Source organism: Limulus polyphemus, unplaced genomic scaffold (genome assembly GCF_000517525.1).
Source record: "Limulus polyphemus unplaced genomic scaffold, Limulus_polyphemus-2.1.2 Scaffold95, whole genome shotgun sequence".
Taxonomy (NCBI): Eukaryota; Metazoa; Arthropoda; class Merostomata; order Xiphosura; family Limulidae; genus Limulus; species Limulus polyphemus.
The window spans coordinates 316,871-335,555 of record NW_013665705.1 but is presented as its reverse complement, the minus strand read 5'-3'; the positions used below and the strand labels follow the sequence as shown (position 1 = coordinate 335,555).

The 18,685-nt window shown below is 35.3% G+C and overlaps 2 protein-coding genes and 1 long non-coding RNA gene across 3 annotated transcripts in view; 1 reads left to right on the top strand and 2 right to left on the bottom strand.

Moving 5' to 3' along the window:
* The window catches only part of LOC106469319 (protein espinas-like), a 49,640-nt gene extending 43,940 nt beyond the window's left edge, over positions 1-5,700 (top strand). Inside the window, exons 5-6 of the mRNA XM_022398441.1 lie at positions 1,837-2,173; positions 3,831-5,700. Of these exons, the coding sequence (XP_022254149.1) occupies positions 1,837-2,173; positions 3,831-5,074 (1,581 nt within the window). The 3' untranslated portion in view covers positions 5,075-5,700. The remainder of the gene's footprint in view (positions 1-1,836; positions 2,174-3,830) is intronic.
* Positions 5,701-11,866: 6,166 nt separating this feature from the next.
* Positions 11,867-15,774, bottom strand: LOC111088412. The gene is made up of 2 exons (XR_002612936.1): positions 14,817-15,774; positions 11,867-13,346 (listed from the first exon to the last, which is right to left on the bottom strand). It is a non-coding gene; the product is annotated as an uncharacterized LOC111088412 (long non-coding RNA).
* A 112-nt stretch (positions 15,775-15,886) lies between these two features.
* The window catches only part of LOC106469327, a 7,338-nt gene continuing 4,539 nt past the window's right edge, over positions 15,887-18,685 (bottom strand). The window contains exon 2 of the mRNA XM_013929820.2: positions 15,887-17,937. Coding sequence (XP_013785274.1) covers positions 16,152-17,930 — 1,779 coding nt within the window. The 5' untranslated portion in view covers positions 17,931-17,937 and the 3' untranslated portion in view covers positions 15,887-16,151. The remainder of the gene's footprint in view (positions 17,938-18,685) is intronic.

Sequence of the window (18,685 nt, the reverse complement as noted above, 5' to 3'; positions counted from 1 at the left end):
AACTAACTAAGAAAATACAACCATGCAGTTTTCAACATCTTTTAGCCTAACTCAAACAGTTTTTATTGGCATGTCAGTAGACTTCTACGTGTGCACCATTACAGGCTCTCACCATGTCTAACCGATATTCGATTTCAGTCCACATTCGCTCCAACATGCCCACAGTTACAGTGACAATGGCGTCCGTTATCCTGGTCTTTAGCTCCGCGATGTTTATTATATGTGTGCGATACACGATATCCTTAACATATCCCCATACTTCTTTCCTGTACTGGCGTCTGTCTGTAATTACGCTGCACCACAGTCACTGACTTGGTTTCTGTAAACAAAACAACGCATTGATCCTTTTCTTGCATGATTGCCATTTTACGGGGTAATACTACTCACTATACTGAAAAAAAAACAGTTTGAGTTGGGATACAAGTTGTTGAAGAGTCTTATTTCCTTAATTATTTAATCATTAAATTTTAAAATAGGAAAGATAAGTCTGGACCATCCTGTATTAAAACTATTTTGAGAAACTTCTGAAATAAAGGTATATTAAAAGTATCCATTCTACTAAGCCTTAAAATCACCAAACAGTTTTTAACTTCACCTTTTTTAACAATTTATCTTATTAATTCCTTTTACACCTTACTGGTGTAATTCTTTTCACTTATTTATTACAGATATTTCGTACTGCTATGACTTATATGATTTGATAAATATTCATGAGTGTGTACGTCATAGATTTGAAATAGAAAATAAATTTCAAGTAGTACTTTGATATTTCGAAATTACTCTGTTCTGGTCCAATTTTGTGTTGTGTCCACCAGGGGTATGAAACCCGGTTTTTAGCGCTATAAGCCTTCAGAATTTCCGCTGAACCACTGTGTGTGTTTGGGGGGTTGAGGGGGGTCGTATGAAATAGTTGGTTTCAGAGATCGGATACTATAGTTATCGATAAAGAAACGTTTCATGGCTTTATTCAAACTTATGATTTTAAACTCCGGTATAATAATACAGTAATAGGTGACAAGCAATAAGTAATTTATCTTCGAAGTCAAAAGCACTAAAAATAAACTCTATTTTTAGCTTTATTTTTTATTCAATTATTTAAAATTATTGCCTGGCGATTGGTAGACCTGTCTCAACTGCCTTGTACGCCGCTAGTTGGACGACCTAGTTTTACTACAACAATTTAATTTTCGGGTTGCAAGACATGTGGAAGATCCTGAGGCACCTGTTTCACTTTCAAACTTCACATAAGACACTGAGACAAGTGGGAAAGTTACTATGGCGATACCTCAAAATAAAAGACAACACGCTGGAAGATACAGAGATGAAGGTTATGATTCTGAGTAAGCAGTTCCCACAAAGAATCTATGTATAGAGAGTATTGAGAATTATCTGGGAATTACAATGATGAAAATAAAAAAAAAAGGTCAAAGATAGAGAGAGATCTAAAACGTCGTTCCATTTATACAGCTGCCGAGTATCAGACAGTGTTGAAAAATTGGGAATATTATTTTAATGATTTGGAGAATATTTTATTCAATTGTTTAAAATTATTGCCTGGCGACTGGTAGACCTGTCTCAACTGCCTTGTACGCCGCTAGTTGGACGACCTAGTTTTACTAGTTATTGTATTTGATAAATATGAGGTATACAACAAATCATAGCCTAACACTTTTTTTTTTAATTCATTATTTGATTTATATTATACTATTATTCGAAAAGGAGGCTTAGAAAATAGTTCTTAACCTTTACAAATCCAATTATATGATATTGTAGGACATATTAATAAACTATATAATAAGAATAATTTAATCTTTACTACTTATGTTTCCTTTTCAGATCATATTTGCTGACGAGTGTACAGAGGCTGAAGGTATGGCTTGGCACATGAAGCATTTTTGCTGTTTCGAGTGTGACATGCGCCTTGGAGGACAAAGGTATATCATGAAAGATGGGCGACCTTATTGCCTAAACTGTTATGATTCTATGTTTTCCGAATACTGCGATACTTGTGGCGAGCCTATAGGCGTGGACCAAGGCCAAATGACCCACGGTGGTCAACATTGGCACGCAATGAAGGATTGTTTCCGATGTTACACATGCCACTTACCATTACTTGGCAGACCCTTTCTGCCAAAACGTGGGCTCATTTATTGCTGTGCACAGTGCAGTAAAGGTGAGTAGAATACCAAATGAAAATACTTCATTTTTAAACTTAGTTCATTGTCTGTTATTGGTTATTTACTTCTTTTGCAATCCTAATGAAACTCGGGAATAATGCCCACATTGCCAAATTAGCAAAGTTTAATATGAGAGTAATCATGGGCAAAGTTTTCCATGGGGGTAAAGTAGTGTGAAATTGTGAATTGAGTAAAGAAAAGTCATATACATGTGATGAATGAATAAAGAAAAAATTACGTTTCTCATTTTCCAGGTGGGGGCAAGTGCTCCTTCTTGCCCCCACCTGCGGATGCCCATGAGAGTTATCCCAATAAATTTGATTGCTTCGAGCAATCGATTCCTTTAGCAGCACCAAATCTGTTTCTTTGGTATTGGATACTTACAAACTGCTAAACGACCAGTTCAGAGATACCATGATTCAAGTACATTCGTCCCTAATTTTGAACTGCTTATCTGAGACAGAGCAATGTTTTAGTAACGTTCACCGCCTACACGATTACTTTTAACCGAATAGCAGATTTTTGTCGCTTTTATAACGTTTTCACAGCTCAAAGTGTAGAATATGTTTAATGGCAGATCTAACCTTGGAAATAACGTTCCGCAGCCCGACACGCTAACCACCAGTCCGCGCCTTTCCCACAAATTAAGTGCATTTATAAGTTGAAACCAACAAAAAAAAAGGATTGTTATAGCTTACTTATTTTTTAATATTGTAATTAATACGATATTTACACGTATTAAAGTATTCAGTAATTACTTAATTCAATATTAGCACAAGGGATTTACTAAAATGATGAAAGTAAAAGATGCGAGAAATATTACAAGGCTATTTTAAGATTGAAAACTTCTTCTTGCACGAGAATAACTCGTTGTTACGATGCGGTTTAGCAGAGTAAAATACAAAGAAAAATTCACACTGTTTTATTTATTTCTGACTTTTGTAGCGAATCAACAGAAGCCTCCAGTTTGTAAGTAAACGGACGAATTAAGTGTTTTACTTTGACACAGTTTTCATAATTTAAACGCCCCCTCTGTTGGTTCAACGGTAGGTATGAGGGCTCAAACCGTCAAAAACTAGGTTTTGATAATCATGGTGGGCACAGCACAGATAGTTCATGGTGTAGTTTTGTCCTTGACAAGAAACAGACAAATACAAGTTATATTGACGTAATTACATGTTTTCACGCTGTTCATTGTAACATGAAAACTCATAGATCAAAGCTGTGAGATGGAAATACCTTTTGCTTACTTAATAACAATTTATCACAATGAAAGAAATCCCCATAATCTGAGCTTTTTCGAAAGCCATACTTTTCATTCGTTAGGGATGACAAAGAAAATTTTGTAATATGAGAAGCAAAAACGTGCAATGTTCACCAAGGTAGTCTTTCATTAGCTTTCATTGCTAATAAATAATGCATTATCGTGATGTCGGTTTATTTTCGTTAAAATTATATTATCACTTGTATGTACTTCAGTCCCTTGTGATAAATGACAATGGGTTACCACAAGGGAAAGTTTCACGTCCTAATTAAACTGATTCCATATACTCCTTGAGAGTAGAACTTTATTCCAGTTTTATAAACTAATATTAACCAGTACATTTTTGATGCTCTTTGGTTTTGAACTAATCAGTTATTATTTCGTTATAGGGGAAATTCCCAGACCGAAACAAAATATATTCAAAGAGTCAATGGCGCCATCTAGAGAGAAAAAATTTACAGAAAACGAGTTATTGTCACATGGAGAGGCGCCTACTAAAATTTCTCCTCTGACACGATACAAAAGCCATGAAAATTTGTGCGGGCAGAGAGAGCTTGAAATAAAAAGTGAAGACAAATGTTTTCTACAAAATTCGTCTTGTTACTCCGATTTTGATCTCGACAGTCAAGGTGCCAAAGGCTTGATTAGTTCAGTCAGCCGTACTAGAGGACCATTGAAGGGACCACTTGTGTCAGATGATGCCTCATTGTTAAACTCCACAATCTCTGTAGACTTGTTGCAAGAAATACAATATTTACAAAGCCAGTGCCAACTACGAAAGACACAGCATATATACAGCAGCAACGAAAATAGTGCTCCTGTTTTCCCTTCTAAACAGTTACCAGTTAACTCCTCAAACTCGTGTCGAATTTTACAATCGTCTCCCAGCTTCACGTCTAATAACAATAATCCACAGTTACGACCTCCTCTCGCTAGATCACCATCAGATCATATGCCTCGCCCAATCGTCAGGTCAAATTCTAACTGCAACAGCGGAGTGTCTTCAAAAAATTTGTCCGTTCGGTTTAACCCCATTCTCATAAAACATCCTTTGGAAAACCATCCAAGAAGTTACAGCTGTCAAAATAACGTTAATATGAGTAGCGCACAGTCAAGGCTTAAGAATTCACAATTTTGCAAGCCCTCAAGTAACAGTGGCGTCATGGGTGAGAGTTCAACGTCGTCTGTAGTTTCATCTACTCTCCAAAATTTTGATGACAATACTGACAGCTGTATGGTGTCTGCAAGCCCTTCCCACTCACCTCATGACAGACCAAACGCGCAAGACTTGAATTTATCTGCACAACTCAAATCTAAGCCACTGTTTTCACCTGTTGAGAACATAGTGACACACCACGTGACTGATTTTCCTTTTCAGAATGACAGAGTAGCTGAGAATTTTTTAATTCCCAGAGAAAACGAAGAGGAAGAAGACAGTTGTAGTACGTGTTCTACTTCCAGTTCTGACGAGATTTCTTACGAACTACCCCCAAGACGGGCATATGGTGGGGTTAGAATTTCCTACGTCAGCAGTGATGCATTATCTGTTGCCAAGCAAAAGCACAGAATTTCAGATGACACTACAGAAATTACTGAGAAAAAGGAACAAGATAAAAACTGTACCATATCTTGACATCACTTTTGAGTTAATAGTTTCTCGTTTTGGAAGTAGTAAAACAACATCTACAAAAACTCGAATAATGTTCGAAATGTTTTGATAAAAAGTTTTCAAAGATCTAAACGAAAATTTTATAGATAATGTTGATCTCGATGAATCAAAATTGAGATTATACAAAGTTTATGCATTTATACCACCAGTAATATAATAATCATTGTTGTAAATGAATTACATTTCGACAACTTTACATAAGATTGCTGTTATTAAAAAGCATAACGTTACGAGCTTCTTTAAACACAATGTATGAAACTTAATAGTCACCATATGTCAACAGTGAAGTATTAGTTGTATATAGTTTTAATTTTTCCACAGCTAGTAATTCACAAAAAGGAACATCGCCGCTTTTTCAATTCAATACCTGAAAGATAAAGTGCTAAGAAATTAAATTTCGAATAAAATATTAGGCCAAGAAATCATATTGAGACAGTACTTAATTTCTTTATGAACATGATTTATGGAAACCTTTCAAGTGCAAAACGCACTCCGTTTTCATAATCATTCAGCGTTGTTTCCAAATATTTTCCCAACAGGTCGACTTTTTTTCTTTACGCAATAAAACAAATATTAATAAATCTATGACAAAGTTTTCAGTTTTGTGTTTTGCGGTTTTTATGGGCGTTTTTACCTCTACTTCGCCCCTGCTGATTGATCTTCACCAAATTTGTCATGAAGGTTTTTCGGGGTCCATGCGGAAATACATGTAAATATATTTTGCAATTTTTACAATTACATATAAGGGAAGCAATTGTTCATGTCCCAAGATAACCTTTCATTAATCATGAAGTTACATAACTTCCGTCCAGGGGACGGGTACTCCAGCTAGTTATATATCTAATAAAATAACCGTTTGTTTTTTCTTGTGTTGGGAAGTTTTCAAGTATGTAAATCATGTTTTTAAAAAGTAACTCCATAGAAATAGTATTTTCTACCAGCAACGTTAGTGAAAATAATTGTTTTTTTTTTTAAATTTAAAAGCTAACGTTGGTCTGTCCCACACATAAACGTCATTAGGCTAGGCTAGTATTTCGAAACTGGTTGTTTCTCTGTAATACAACTGAGAATTCTTTCTACAAAATGGCCGCTGAATGTCGTCCAACTCCGTTTTTTCGTATGTACTTCCGCATGGACCTAATGAATTTTCATACCAATTTTGGTGAAAATCCATCCATACCCTGCGAAGTAGTTACATGGACATACAACAGACAGTACTATTATACTTATATAGATACATACAATAGACAGTACTATTATACTTATATAGATACATACAACAGACAGGACTATTATACTTATATAGATACATACAACAGACAGGACTATTATGCTTATATAGATACATACAACAGACAGTACTATTATACTTATATAGATACATACAACAGACAGTACTATTATACTTGTATAGATACATACAACAGACAGTACTATTATACTTATATAGAGACATACAACAGACAGTACTATTATACTTATATAGAGCGTCGCTCAAGACTTGGTAACAGGATGTCGGTTATCAACTTTAGCGTCGCTCAAGACTTGGTAACAGGATATCGGTTATCAACTTTGTAAAACCGTTACATGATATCATATTTCTGTTTACAAACATGTACAGTCTGCAAGGAGTGAGTAATTAATAAACAAGTCAGAAACAAATATAAATAATTATACTCAACTTTTGAACAGAAATTAATACATCGAAATATTTATCTAAGACGAGACCCTTATTCAGTAAACACGTGGTTTATACTACAGCGTTTCCTGTTAAATAAAGTACATCTTTAACTAAAAAAATTTGTTGTTCTGTATTTACAAACGTGAAATGGAGTGGTTGATACATTCATTCGAATTTTCGTGTGTATGTATCTATATAAGTATAATAATAATAATAATGTCTGTTGAATGTGTAACCATATAAGTATAATAGTACTGTCTGTTGTATGTCTCTATATAAGTATAATAGTACTGTCTGTTGTATGTCGTCGCTCAAGACTTGCTAACAGGATGTCGGTTATCAACTTTAGAAATATCGTGTTTGAGGTTATTTATTTATTAAGTTATTAATATTCCATTTTATACAGACTTCTACACCGTACATAATAAAGTGTTTTATTAAACCATGTACACATTATTACAAAAATAATATTTCAATAGTTATTTACAAAAATAAAATGAAATATGTCTATTCAAAAATTTTAAAGACCATTACAAAAGACGATAGATAATTTCATAGGCACGTGGGCAAGTCGTGGGTCAGTACTCTTTACTGACCTCCTTGTAATCAGATTTCTAACTATGTTATATATATATATATCTTAGACAATGGGCAAGATTCTTTATTAGACTCTGACTATGAGTTCAATATTAAGTTGTATACGCGTTTAAAGTATATAAGTCACGGCTAAAAAAGGCCCGAGCGTTTCAGAGCGGGTTAAATATTTGTATTTTATCAGCTCCGAATGTGATGGCACTCATAAGAAAGATGTCAAGAAAAACTATGAAGCGATATTATGTCGATTGGCACTGAAAAAGATATAGTTATAAACTGCTTTTCACGTATATCTAGCATCTGTGTATTACAACTTCTTCAGCGTAGCTCATACGTAATGAAATAGAAATAAAATTTTGTTTAGTGGCACCAACGTAGACACTATTTATAATGTAAATGAATATTGAGAATTTTAAGATAAGAATAAAAAAAATACTTGTTTCTGTCGTCATTCAGATGGAGGTCCCCCAGTGAGACAGCGGTAAGTCTTCGGATTTACAACGCTAACATCAGCGATTCGATACCCCTCGGTGGACGCAGCAGATATTCCGATGTGGCTTTAATATGAGAGAACACGCAAAACAAACACGATATTTAAATGTTACTGTATTTTATACTAGATGGTGCAATATAATAATAACTTAAAGATTTGAAAATAACACCTTGCTTGTAAAATTCTCATACCCCTAAAACCTACTCCAATTTCTAGGATTAACATGCCAACTTTCTTTGGCAGCATTATCGGCTTTATATATCTTTCATCAGAAAATGTGTAATGATGCACGTCGTCGAATTAAATGAAAATAGATTTATTAAAGCGAAACTTTGAGTAACTACTCTTCGTCAGGCTTAACAGGTTACACCATCTTTGAAGAAAATTTCTAAAGAACACATGCACAATTAAGGTGAAATTAATCAATGAGGTTAAAGAAAGCGACCTGAAACATTCCAACGTCAACACGGCGTTCTATTGAGATGAGAAGCAAGTTCTATTAGCTGATGCTAATATACATATATATATAATCATCAATCTCTTATTATACTCTAATCCTTTGATTAATTTGTCTCCCCTAAAATAATCGCGTTGGAAAGCTTGGTTCAGAAATTAAAGTTAATATTGGTATGTTTGGAATTCAATTGAGCAAACAATGTATGTTCTATTGAGATGAGAAGCAAGTTCTATTAGCTGATGCTAATATACATATATATATAATCATCAATCTCTTATTATACTCTAATCCTTTGATTAATTTGTCTCCCCTAAAATAATCGCATTGGAAAGCTTGGTTCAGAAATTAAAGTTAATATTGGTATGTTTGGAATTCAATTGAGCAAACAATGTATGAACATTATTAGGTGTTTGAAGCAGCAAATTATCAATATAACGTTTGTGGTAAACAGGTTTGAATTCAGGTGAGCAGTTCTAACCATTTGCGTTCGTGGTACCACAGAAGGATATTAGTTATTGTTAAGACCAGTGGAGACCTCATGGTAATTTCATTTATCAAGTCACAAATTAAATTATTGAAGAAGAAATAATTTAACTTCATGAAGAGGGCACGAAGTCTGGTGAATTGTTTTGGAAACCAAAATACTGCTAAGTGTTAGTAGGAAAAAGAAAATTCCACAATTAAACTTAAAAAGAAAAGAAAAAAAAACATATTGTATCTCAAGATAGAAGAACATGAATTTAGGCTCAAACAACAGATAGGCCTCTCACTGAATCTGCTTTCTCATAATGTTGACCTTTAAGACCCATGTGGTTGCCCAAATATCTCATAACAGCTTATTTTTCTTATTCATCAACATGTAAAAAAATGTACATTTAAAGAAACAGAACTTTCCCCCTTAATTTAACATGTTAAATTCAGTTCTTAATTGTAGTTCTCATACATGTGCCCTGAAACAGACACTCAGTGTGGCCACTGTTACATGCAGTGTGGAAGAATATCTTATGGATAACTGAATACAACACTACAGTTCACTGGAAAGTCTGTCCCCAAAGAAAGAATCCGAGTGGTTGATAAAAGAACCTATGAGTGGCTGCTTCGGAGACGTCTTGTAAGAGTTATGGATTTCGCGCAAAGCTACACGAGAGCTATCTGCGCTAGCCGGCCCTAATTTAGCAGTGAACGACTAGAGAGAAGGCAGCTAGTCATCACCACCCACCGCGAACTCTTGGGCTGCCCTTTTATCAACGAATAGTGAGATTGACTGTCACATTACAACAACCCCTCGGCTGAAAGGGAGAGCATGTTTGGTGTGACGGGAATTCGAACCCGCAACTCACAGCTTGCGAGTCGAGCGCCCTAACCACCTAGCCATGCCAGGCCTTCTTGTAAGAGAGCTCAAAAAACGAGTTGTGAATTGAGTATTCTTAACTAAAAGGTCGGAAAGATTATCCTCAGTTGTTAGATAGAAGATTAGAAATAATTATGTATAATATATGTATACCTGTATTTCGTTCTGTAAGGCTTAATCGATTATACTATAGCCCCTTTGCAAGAGAAAGTTAGCTAAAATTAACCTGTATTTCAGTTAATTTCAGACAGTAACTTGTAAAACATTTAGCCATCATTTTAAAGGCTGGCAGCAGCAGACACTGTATGAAAGTCTAAATAGTCTTGGAGAGATTCAACGAGTTGTTTTGGAACAGTGTCATTGACTCTTAAGTTGTACACGGTTTATAAGAAATAAATATTTTGTGTTGTTATTGGTGGTGTCATGACCTCTTGAGAAATACGTGGACTTGTCTCCTACCATAATACAGTTTTTATACTATGGACACATACCTTGCAGCTTCTACCGCCTTATTTTAATATGTTGTTCTGAATTTATCAGTTACTCTAAGCATGCCCTTTGTTCCTTTTCCATTCTATGCAAATAACAACTGTTCTGTCCATGGGAGACATGGCTGTAATTCTACACGTTTTCCAAAAATGTAGATAGAAATTCAATTATACGTTGGACTTATATCTAGTTTGCAACAACATATGTGGCCATTTTAAAGGGTCCGTCAACGACCGTTTTGTTTTCAGCAACAAAACGCTACTAATCTGCTCTGGAAGGTTATGTCAAAGTAGCCTAACTTATGATTTATGGTAAGAACACTATGTTAATCTTCCATCATGACTTGTTCTAGCCAATCAAACGTTAGCACAAGTCTCATTCATTCAACATTAAAACAAATTTGCCGAAAATTAAAAAAATAGAATTTTCCAATACGTGATAAAGCTATAAAGGAAATATTTATGCTATTTTTGAAATTATTTCTTATTCTGAAAAAGAAAACTAATTAATTTGTGAATTTAAGTTCACCTTCTTTGGTTTTGCGTTAGTTTTACAACAAAGAAGTAATCACTCAAGTTACACACGAAGAAGCGTTGTTAAGTGTATGGTATTCTCAGTTAAAACTCATTTATTTCAAGAGTGACAAGATATCAGTCCTAGAATAACATAAGTTTCGGCCAGGAGATATATATTACAAAGTAATTCTAATTCTCTCAATTTGACGGACTTTCTGAAGAGAAAGAAACTATTCACAGTGTAAAAGTACAATGAACTCGCAATATTGTCTTTTGTACGACAAAACAACTGTGTGTGTGTGTATTTTTTAAACACGACGAATAGTCACCTTTATTGGAGAATGAGAGCTCAAGTTAATCTTTGTACAAACACTGAATTTAAGCCTCAATTGTGTCAAGTTTGAATAGTATAGTCAACCATGTAGAAACCTTTCTCGTGAGATGACAAAGTGATGCCCCTGATAAATGACACATAACAATGGACAGCTAGAGCAAAAGGATCTTAAGGTCTTGCATGACCAACGTGTAATGTGGAAACCGCTCACAAAAGAGAATAAATTAAGTATATAGAAAATTTCTATACTACAGCAAGAGGTAGAATCACATTCCTTCATACCACAGGTGTAATGCTTGTGGTTGTATTCGCAGTAGATTGAAAGCTTTTTTTTTTCTCTACATTTCCTTTAATTAATTCATTACCAATTGTAAATTAGAGGAGTGTTGAAGCAGCAATAAATCTACTTTATTTTTATTTACCACATGTCGTTCAGTACTGCACTCGTCAGTGGGGCTGTACATTATGGCGGACAAAAGCCAGGTTTTCAATGTTTAAAATTGTAACAATAAAATGATTGTTACTGTTTACATCAATCCAGTAAGCTTCATACAGTGGACATCGTGAAAGTATCGATAGCGTTCGTGGGTATGTGGAATAAGGAACTGAAGACTTGCATTTGGTAATAATATTAAACTATAGTTATACACCTGTTTTGAGCTAGCGAGTAAAGTAGCGGGATATCATTTAAGATAAACACAAAACTGAACATTTTACCACAAAACATTTCAGCTTATATGAAAATACACATTTTTATGAAAAATAACTCATTTCTGAGAAATTGTTTTGTGAATAATACATTCATAATATTTTGTGCAATTACCATAACACCAATAGACGTATTCAATGGAAAAAAATATCTTGTTTTTATTACTCTCATTACAATTTTCTAGTCATAGGTACAGGTGACTCTCGTTATACGCGAGAGTTGTGTTCCCAAGAATCGTCGCGTATATCGCAAATGCGTAAAACGAGAAGCCTACAACATGTAATACATAATAGAGGTTACGTTCTTAAACACATAAATTTTGCTTTTCAATTTAATCTCTAATCATCCTACTTCTTTTACTCATTAAAACACAGGAGCAAAAAATAGAATAAATAAATTTTTAAAATATTACTGTACTTTCAAAATTAATATGTATATACATTCATACATATAATGCACAAACATCTTGCTCTCCAGCTTAATTCGAAACCTTGGAAAGAATGGAAGGTGTGGAGGAAGCTGAAGGCTGCTTCTCCAAAGACTTTTTGATTGAAACTTGACTTTAATTTCTGATTATATTCCTCTTTATAACATTTAAAGGAATGTTCGACTTCCCTCCTCACCTTAGAACTTCTCATGAGGTCTGTTCATCAAAGAGAGCTGTCAATCAATTTGAAAGCCTGAGACATGATTTTTGTTGTGAGGGTCCTCACAAGCCGAATCTCCTCAGGACTTGAGTCAGATTCCTCTTTCATGTGCTCCTCCATAGCCATAAGATCTTCATTGTTCAGGTCCTCCCGGTACGATTCTAGCCTCATCCACACCGACTCCATCAAATCCAACCTGCTGGGCCATGTCAGCAATAGCTCTCTTTGAATTTGTAATTTCACACTCCATTCTGAAGTCTTTAACGATACTTACACATTCAGGCCAGAGTTTCTTCCACACTATACATACACTGAGACGACACTTCATCCCAGGCTTTGCGAATAATATCAATCGCCATCTTGATGTTAAAACGGCGCCAGAAATCCTTGATGCTGAGCTGCTTATTTGCATCATACTCCCTTATAAGCCTGGAGAAAGTTCGACGTAAATAATAGGTTTTAAAGGAAGCTATTACCCTTTGATCCATTGGATGGAAGATGGACGTGGTGCTGAGAGGAAGAAATAACACCTGAATATTTTGCTGAGGTCAGTGATGTTTCTTGGGTATCATCAACAACAAGAAGAATCTTGTCCTTTTCATAGTAGGCCTTCAATTCCTCGTGAAAAACATCCACAGATAATCGCCGATTTTATTCAAGTCCTTTTATTCGCTCTCCAAATGACAGACAATCTTATTTTTTTTCATACCTCTTTAATGTTCGCGGATTTTCCGAATGATAGACCACGAGAGGCCTTATTTTATAATCGCCGGAAGCATTGCCTCCCAAAAGCAAAGTGCAGCGGTGTTTAGCTGTTTTAAATCCAGGTCGTGTCTTCTCTTCAATCGAAATGTAAGTTCGACTGGGCATACGTTTCCAGAATAAATCTGTTTCGTCAATGTTAAACACCTGTTTTGGTGTGTAATCTCCTTCAGCGGCAACACGATGTACAGCTTCTCCAGTCATCTGCACAGAGAAATGTAAATTGCATTCTGAGAAAATATTTCGATTCTCGCGGGAAAGCGATTGAGTTACTTGTATGAAATTTACACAACTCTTGCTGTATGGCTAGAAATACAGAAAAAAAAAAACTGCGACAGTCACGTGACAGCCGATAGGAATACTACCGCCGAAATGAAACCACGAATATCGAGAGTCACCTTTATTTGTGTCAAAAAACCATGACTCCTATCTCTGTGTTATGAAATACTAGGAAGTGCATCGATTATCAAATTGAAACTTTATTTTGAAATAGCATTATCACAGGACAATCTCATAATCTTAACAATCGTTCATTTGTGATTAGCCACTAATTTGTTCCATATTTTGAAATTAATCATTACTGACACTCCTTATACATCCACGCTCGTCTATACAATAACGTTTCTTTGTTTGTTTTCAATTTTTGCGCAAAGCTACACGAGGGCTATCTGCGCTAGCCGTCCCTAATTTAGCACTGTAAGACTAGAGGGAAAGCAGCTACCCACCGCCAACTCTTGGGATTGATCGTCACATTATAATGCTCCCACGGCTGAAAGGGCGAGCATCTTTGGTGTGACGGGAATGAGGAAGAAATAATGCTTGGAGACGGCTTGAAGGGGTAATGAAGAAAAACTTTAATATAAGTTTAACATAACAGCAAATGTACAACGTTTGGACAAGGTTTTGTCATTATCACTTACAAGTAGCTTACACTGACACAGATATATATATACAGTATGGAACAAAGAGGTCAGATTGCGAGCCGAGCGCGCTAACCACCTGGCCATGCCGGGCCTATACAATAACCTATTACAAAGATAAATATTAATTGTTTTTAAAGTATAGATGATTAGCTTGTATGTTGAGCTTAAAATAAAACACAACACAATATAGAAATTTTATGTAACAATACAAATAAATCTGATACATTGTAACAACGATGGAATATTTTATTAAAATTTAAAGCCATATATGAAAATGGAAAATGTTTGCAGTATATATATTTGCATAAATGAAAAGCGTAATATTGCTAGAAATAAACATAATTTATTATTTATTATATTCATTATATGCTTTTAGCTTAATGAACATAAAATCTTTGTAACATCTAAAAATTTCATAATTTTTCCCAAAACGAAATGGGACGTGTTCACAAAAAGAACATTACAAAAATATCCTCACACACACACTTTAAGGGACGTGTTCACAAAAAGAACATTACAAAAATATCCTCACACACACACACTTTAAGGGACGTGTTCACAAAAAGATTATTACATAACTGTAAATCATTCAGTAAAATAACAATTCATTTATTACTGCTCCTCAGTAGCGCAGCGGTATGTCTGCAAACACACAACATTAGAATGCGGGTTTGGATACCCGTGGTGGGCAGAGCACAGATAACCCATTTATTCCTGTAAACATTTTTGCCTTTTCTTACTTATGTGTTACCTTATTGATCTAAATACAGCACGATAGTCCCCAGGTGGTACAGCGGTAAGTCTTTTGATTTACGGTGTTAAAATCCGGAATTCGATTCCCACAGTGGACGCAGCCCAAGATGTTCTAAAATAATCAAATCAATACAGCACGAGTATCTAATAATCTTCTAATGCAAGCATATATTAGAACAATTGTGGAAAATTTACGAATTAAAACGAAGATTAAATCAGTAATTTAATGTTAATAAAAGTATGGGGAATTAAAATATTACATGTTCACGAACTAGAATCACAATTCAACAAATATATAGACAAAATAAAATTATCTATAATGAATTTATGTTATTGAAAAATTCATCCAATAACTATTATACGCCCATCTTCTTCTAGATTTAATAAACTAATCCTGAAATGTTGCAGTTTTACGTTAGTGAAAAATACAAAGAACAAACAAGTGGTGTAGCAATGAATACTAAAATGGGATCAATTTTGCTACTCTTTTTTTTTTTTGGTAGTTATACTAGCGACATCTTTCGAAGCAAAACATTTGTTTAAAACCTTGTATAGCAACAATATGAAAGTATTTCACCCTTTATCTCTTCTTGTGTTCGTTTGTTTGAAGTTAAGCACAAAGCTACACAATGGGCTACCTGTGCTCTGCCTACCACGAGTATCGAAACCCGGTTTCTAGTGTTATAAGTCCGAAGACATTGGGGGGGCATCTCTTTAGGAGGGGTTTTCAACAGTTTATCATAAATTTATTATGGATTACACGTATCTTCTCTTTTTATTGTTCATTTCGGATTCCAATTTGTGAAGCATTTGTAATATCTTAGTTCCCTCGACTTTTATGAAAAGAAATGATTAATTTAATATTAATATTATTCCATTTGATAATTGCCCTCCCCCAGTAGCACAGCGGTATGTCTGCGGACTTACAACGCTAGAAATTGGGTTTCAATAGGGGGGGGGGGGGCAGCTCCATGTAATTACAAAGCGAATTGTTTTGTGCAGAGAGAGTAGGTGTTTGTTTTGTTTGAAGTTAAGCCTAAAGCTACATACTGGGCTATCTGTGCTCTGCCCACCACTGAAGTGGTACAGCGGTATGTCTGCGGACTTACAACACTAGAAATTGGGTGTGCTGTAAGTCCCACTATTCAGTCAGGAAATAATAACCAAAGAGTTTACTACGGATACTGTTGACTAGCCGGTGGTGGGCAGAGCACAGATAGCCCATTGTATAGCTTTGTGCTTAACTTCAAAAAACAAACAAACAAACCATTTCGATCATTATGTGGTATTTAGGTCAGTAAGTTATCACTAAAGTAAGAAAATGCAAATATGTTCACATGAATAACACTGCATTAATCGATCCGATATTTCCAAACAAACGTGTGACATGATCTGTTTTTAAACAAATTTGTATTTTCTCCTTTCTTCCAAATCCCTTTGGCTCTTGTGACGAACCTACTTCCTTCGGGTTGGAACACATTGGACCTTCAACATAGTCTGCCTTTCTGTATTCCTTTATCGTTGGTTTTGGTATGTTCAGACGTCTATCTCTACCACGCCTGTTGTGCTTTATAATGTGTGTCCACTTCTCGTGATCGTTGCTCAAGTCTAGATGAGTATACCTGGCTAAAATCCCTGGATCCACGTAGAAAACAATGACGGCAACTTTATAAGAATAGTTTTTACGTTTGGCCCAGTCAAGTGCATATTCAATCTCTGACGTTATGTAGAATCCATCATTGTGTGAAAAATCCTGAAAACCAGAACCCTCATTTAGCTGTATACCATTTTGGATAATATTATCTGCATGGTTATGAGAAGTTCCGTGGAAGAAAAGGCATTTTTCGTTCAATGATTTAAGGTGATCCCTAACTTGCTGTGGTAGGTTATACGGATCACAGTTGGTCAGGTTGATATAGTTGACCTCACCTTCTAGGACATCTTCATCCGAATCGTCTGGGTTGTCTCTTGAGACAGTCACTGTTTGCCATTCATCTACAATGTTCGGGTTGTACGGGTACCGACAAAAACTGTTAAGTAAAATGTCATAGCTAAACATGTTGTCAATGTAGGCTTCCATCCAATAGAGAAGTGACTGATGGTCTCGATATGGATTTTCTGATAGCCATTTCTTTAAGACAAGTGACCGGTTTTCGGTGAATCCAAGATGTCTCAAAGCATCGTCCAAGTTTTCACTATCTGTATTAGTTTCAAAGGAGTTATTTTCTATGAAATTATTCACCCAGTACTTTTCTGTCTGATGATGACGTATGTGTGTTGGCAGTTCTCTCAGATAATCTGTGAAGGAATCATTCATTCCTAGCACCAAACTGAGAACGTGTTCCGGAAATATAATGGCATCTTCATGAACCAGATGATGCAATTCTTCTGGGTTCATTTGATTGACGATTTTTTGTATACATCTTTTTTCTTCATTTAATGTTGAAAACTCTACTAGTTTAGTGTGTGTAAGAGTTGTATAGTATAAAAACACTTCTTCCAAGAAATATGTATACTTAATCAAATGTTCTTTAAGATTTCGAAGCTTATTTATAAATTTCTCATTAAGCTTCTTGGTCTTTTTGAAATCCTCTTTAAAAACTTCCGAAGCAGGTCTTGGTGGATATTCTGATGTTTTCTCTACAAGCTCTGTCAGCTTTTTGTTGTAAAGTATTACAATTCCCAGCAAATTTATAGCATCTTTTAAACTTTTATTTTGAACTGAATATTTTGTTGTTTGATCTGATATTTGGTCGCGATTCTGATCATAGTTAGGTGTGGCACTTGCAAGATCTCGAGTTTGGAGTGGTTGAGCTTCAGCAAGATCCTGTTTATCTGGGGATGCCGCAGTCCAAAAGCCTTGTACAATACCTGGAAAATGTATTGTAACTTCAAGTGTAACTAACTGTCCAACTTTAAACCTTGGAGTAAATGTTTTCTTTGTCATTTTTTCAAAATAACTCTGTGTGTCAGGGAAAACTCTTTTTAGGTATTGGTCGAGAGTTTTATCCAGTTTATTAGACGATGAGTCAGCTGGTAATGCAGGTAAATCTGCATTGGGATGGTTTACCAGTTCTCGTCTATGTAGATAGGGAGAGAATGCGTTTCCCATGATAAACCTGTAATACAATAATAAAAAAATATATTTTAAAGAAGGTTGAACAAGAATATTGGTGCGACCAGAGAGAATGGTTCGCTTTAGTTCATTAAAATATTTTTTTTTACGTTGAATTTTACAGAAACCTACGTGTGTGTGTTGGGGGACCTATCTGCGCTAACCGTCTTTAACTTTGAACGGAGATGCAGCCAGATCTTGGACTACTCTGTACAAACGAATAGTGAGATTAAGCAAAACTTTATAAAGCCATAGTGGTAAAAAGATTAGATCTCGCAACCCACAGGTTGTGAATCGCGTGCTCTAATCATTAGGCTAAGCCAGACCCCAATTAAATGTAATCGGTAATTATTGACCTATGTGGAAGTTCGGTATTTGGCAGATATTTTTATTCTTTGCGTCTCTGTCAAGGTTAGTTTTAGTAAATAAAAAACAGTATCTGTCTTTATTAAAACTTTTATGCTACTTAAATACGAGGAGGAGAATTGCCCTTATTAAGTGTGTTTCTTTTTTCAAATAGTTTTTTTTAATTGAAGCTCTAAATAGGTAATTGCTAGTTTAAGGAATGAAACATTACACATTGTTACGACAGCAGAAGTCGCGTGACGCTGGGAGTATGCGCGCTGGAGTTTCTCGAATTATCGAGGAACCCCGCGAATGTCCGAGCGTTTGCTAGGCGCCCTCTTTTTAAATATATAAGCTTGGGGAGAAAAATCAGCGGGAGCAGATAGAAGTGGAAGTAGATATAGATA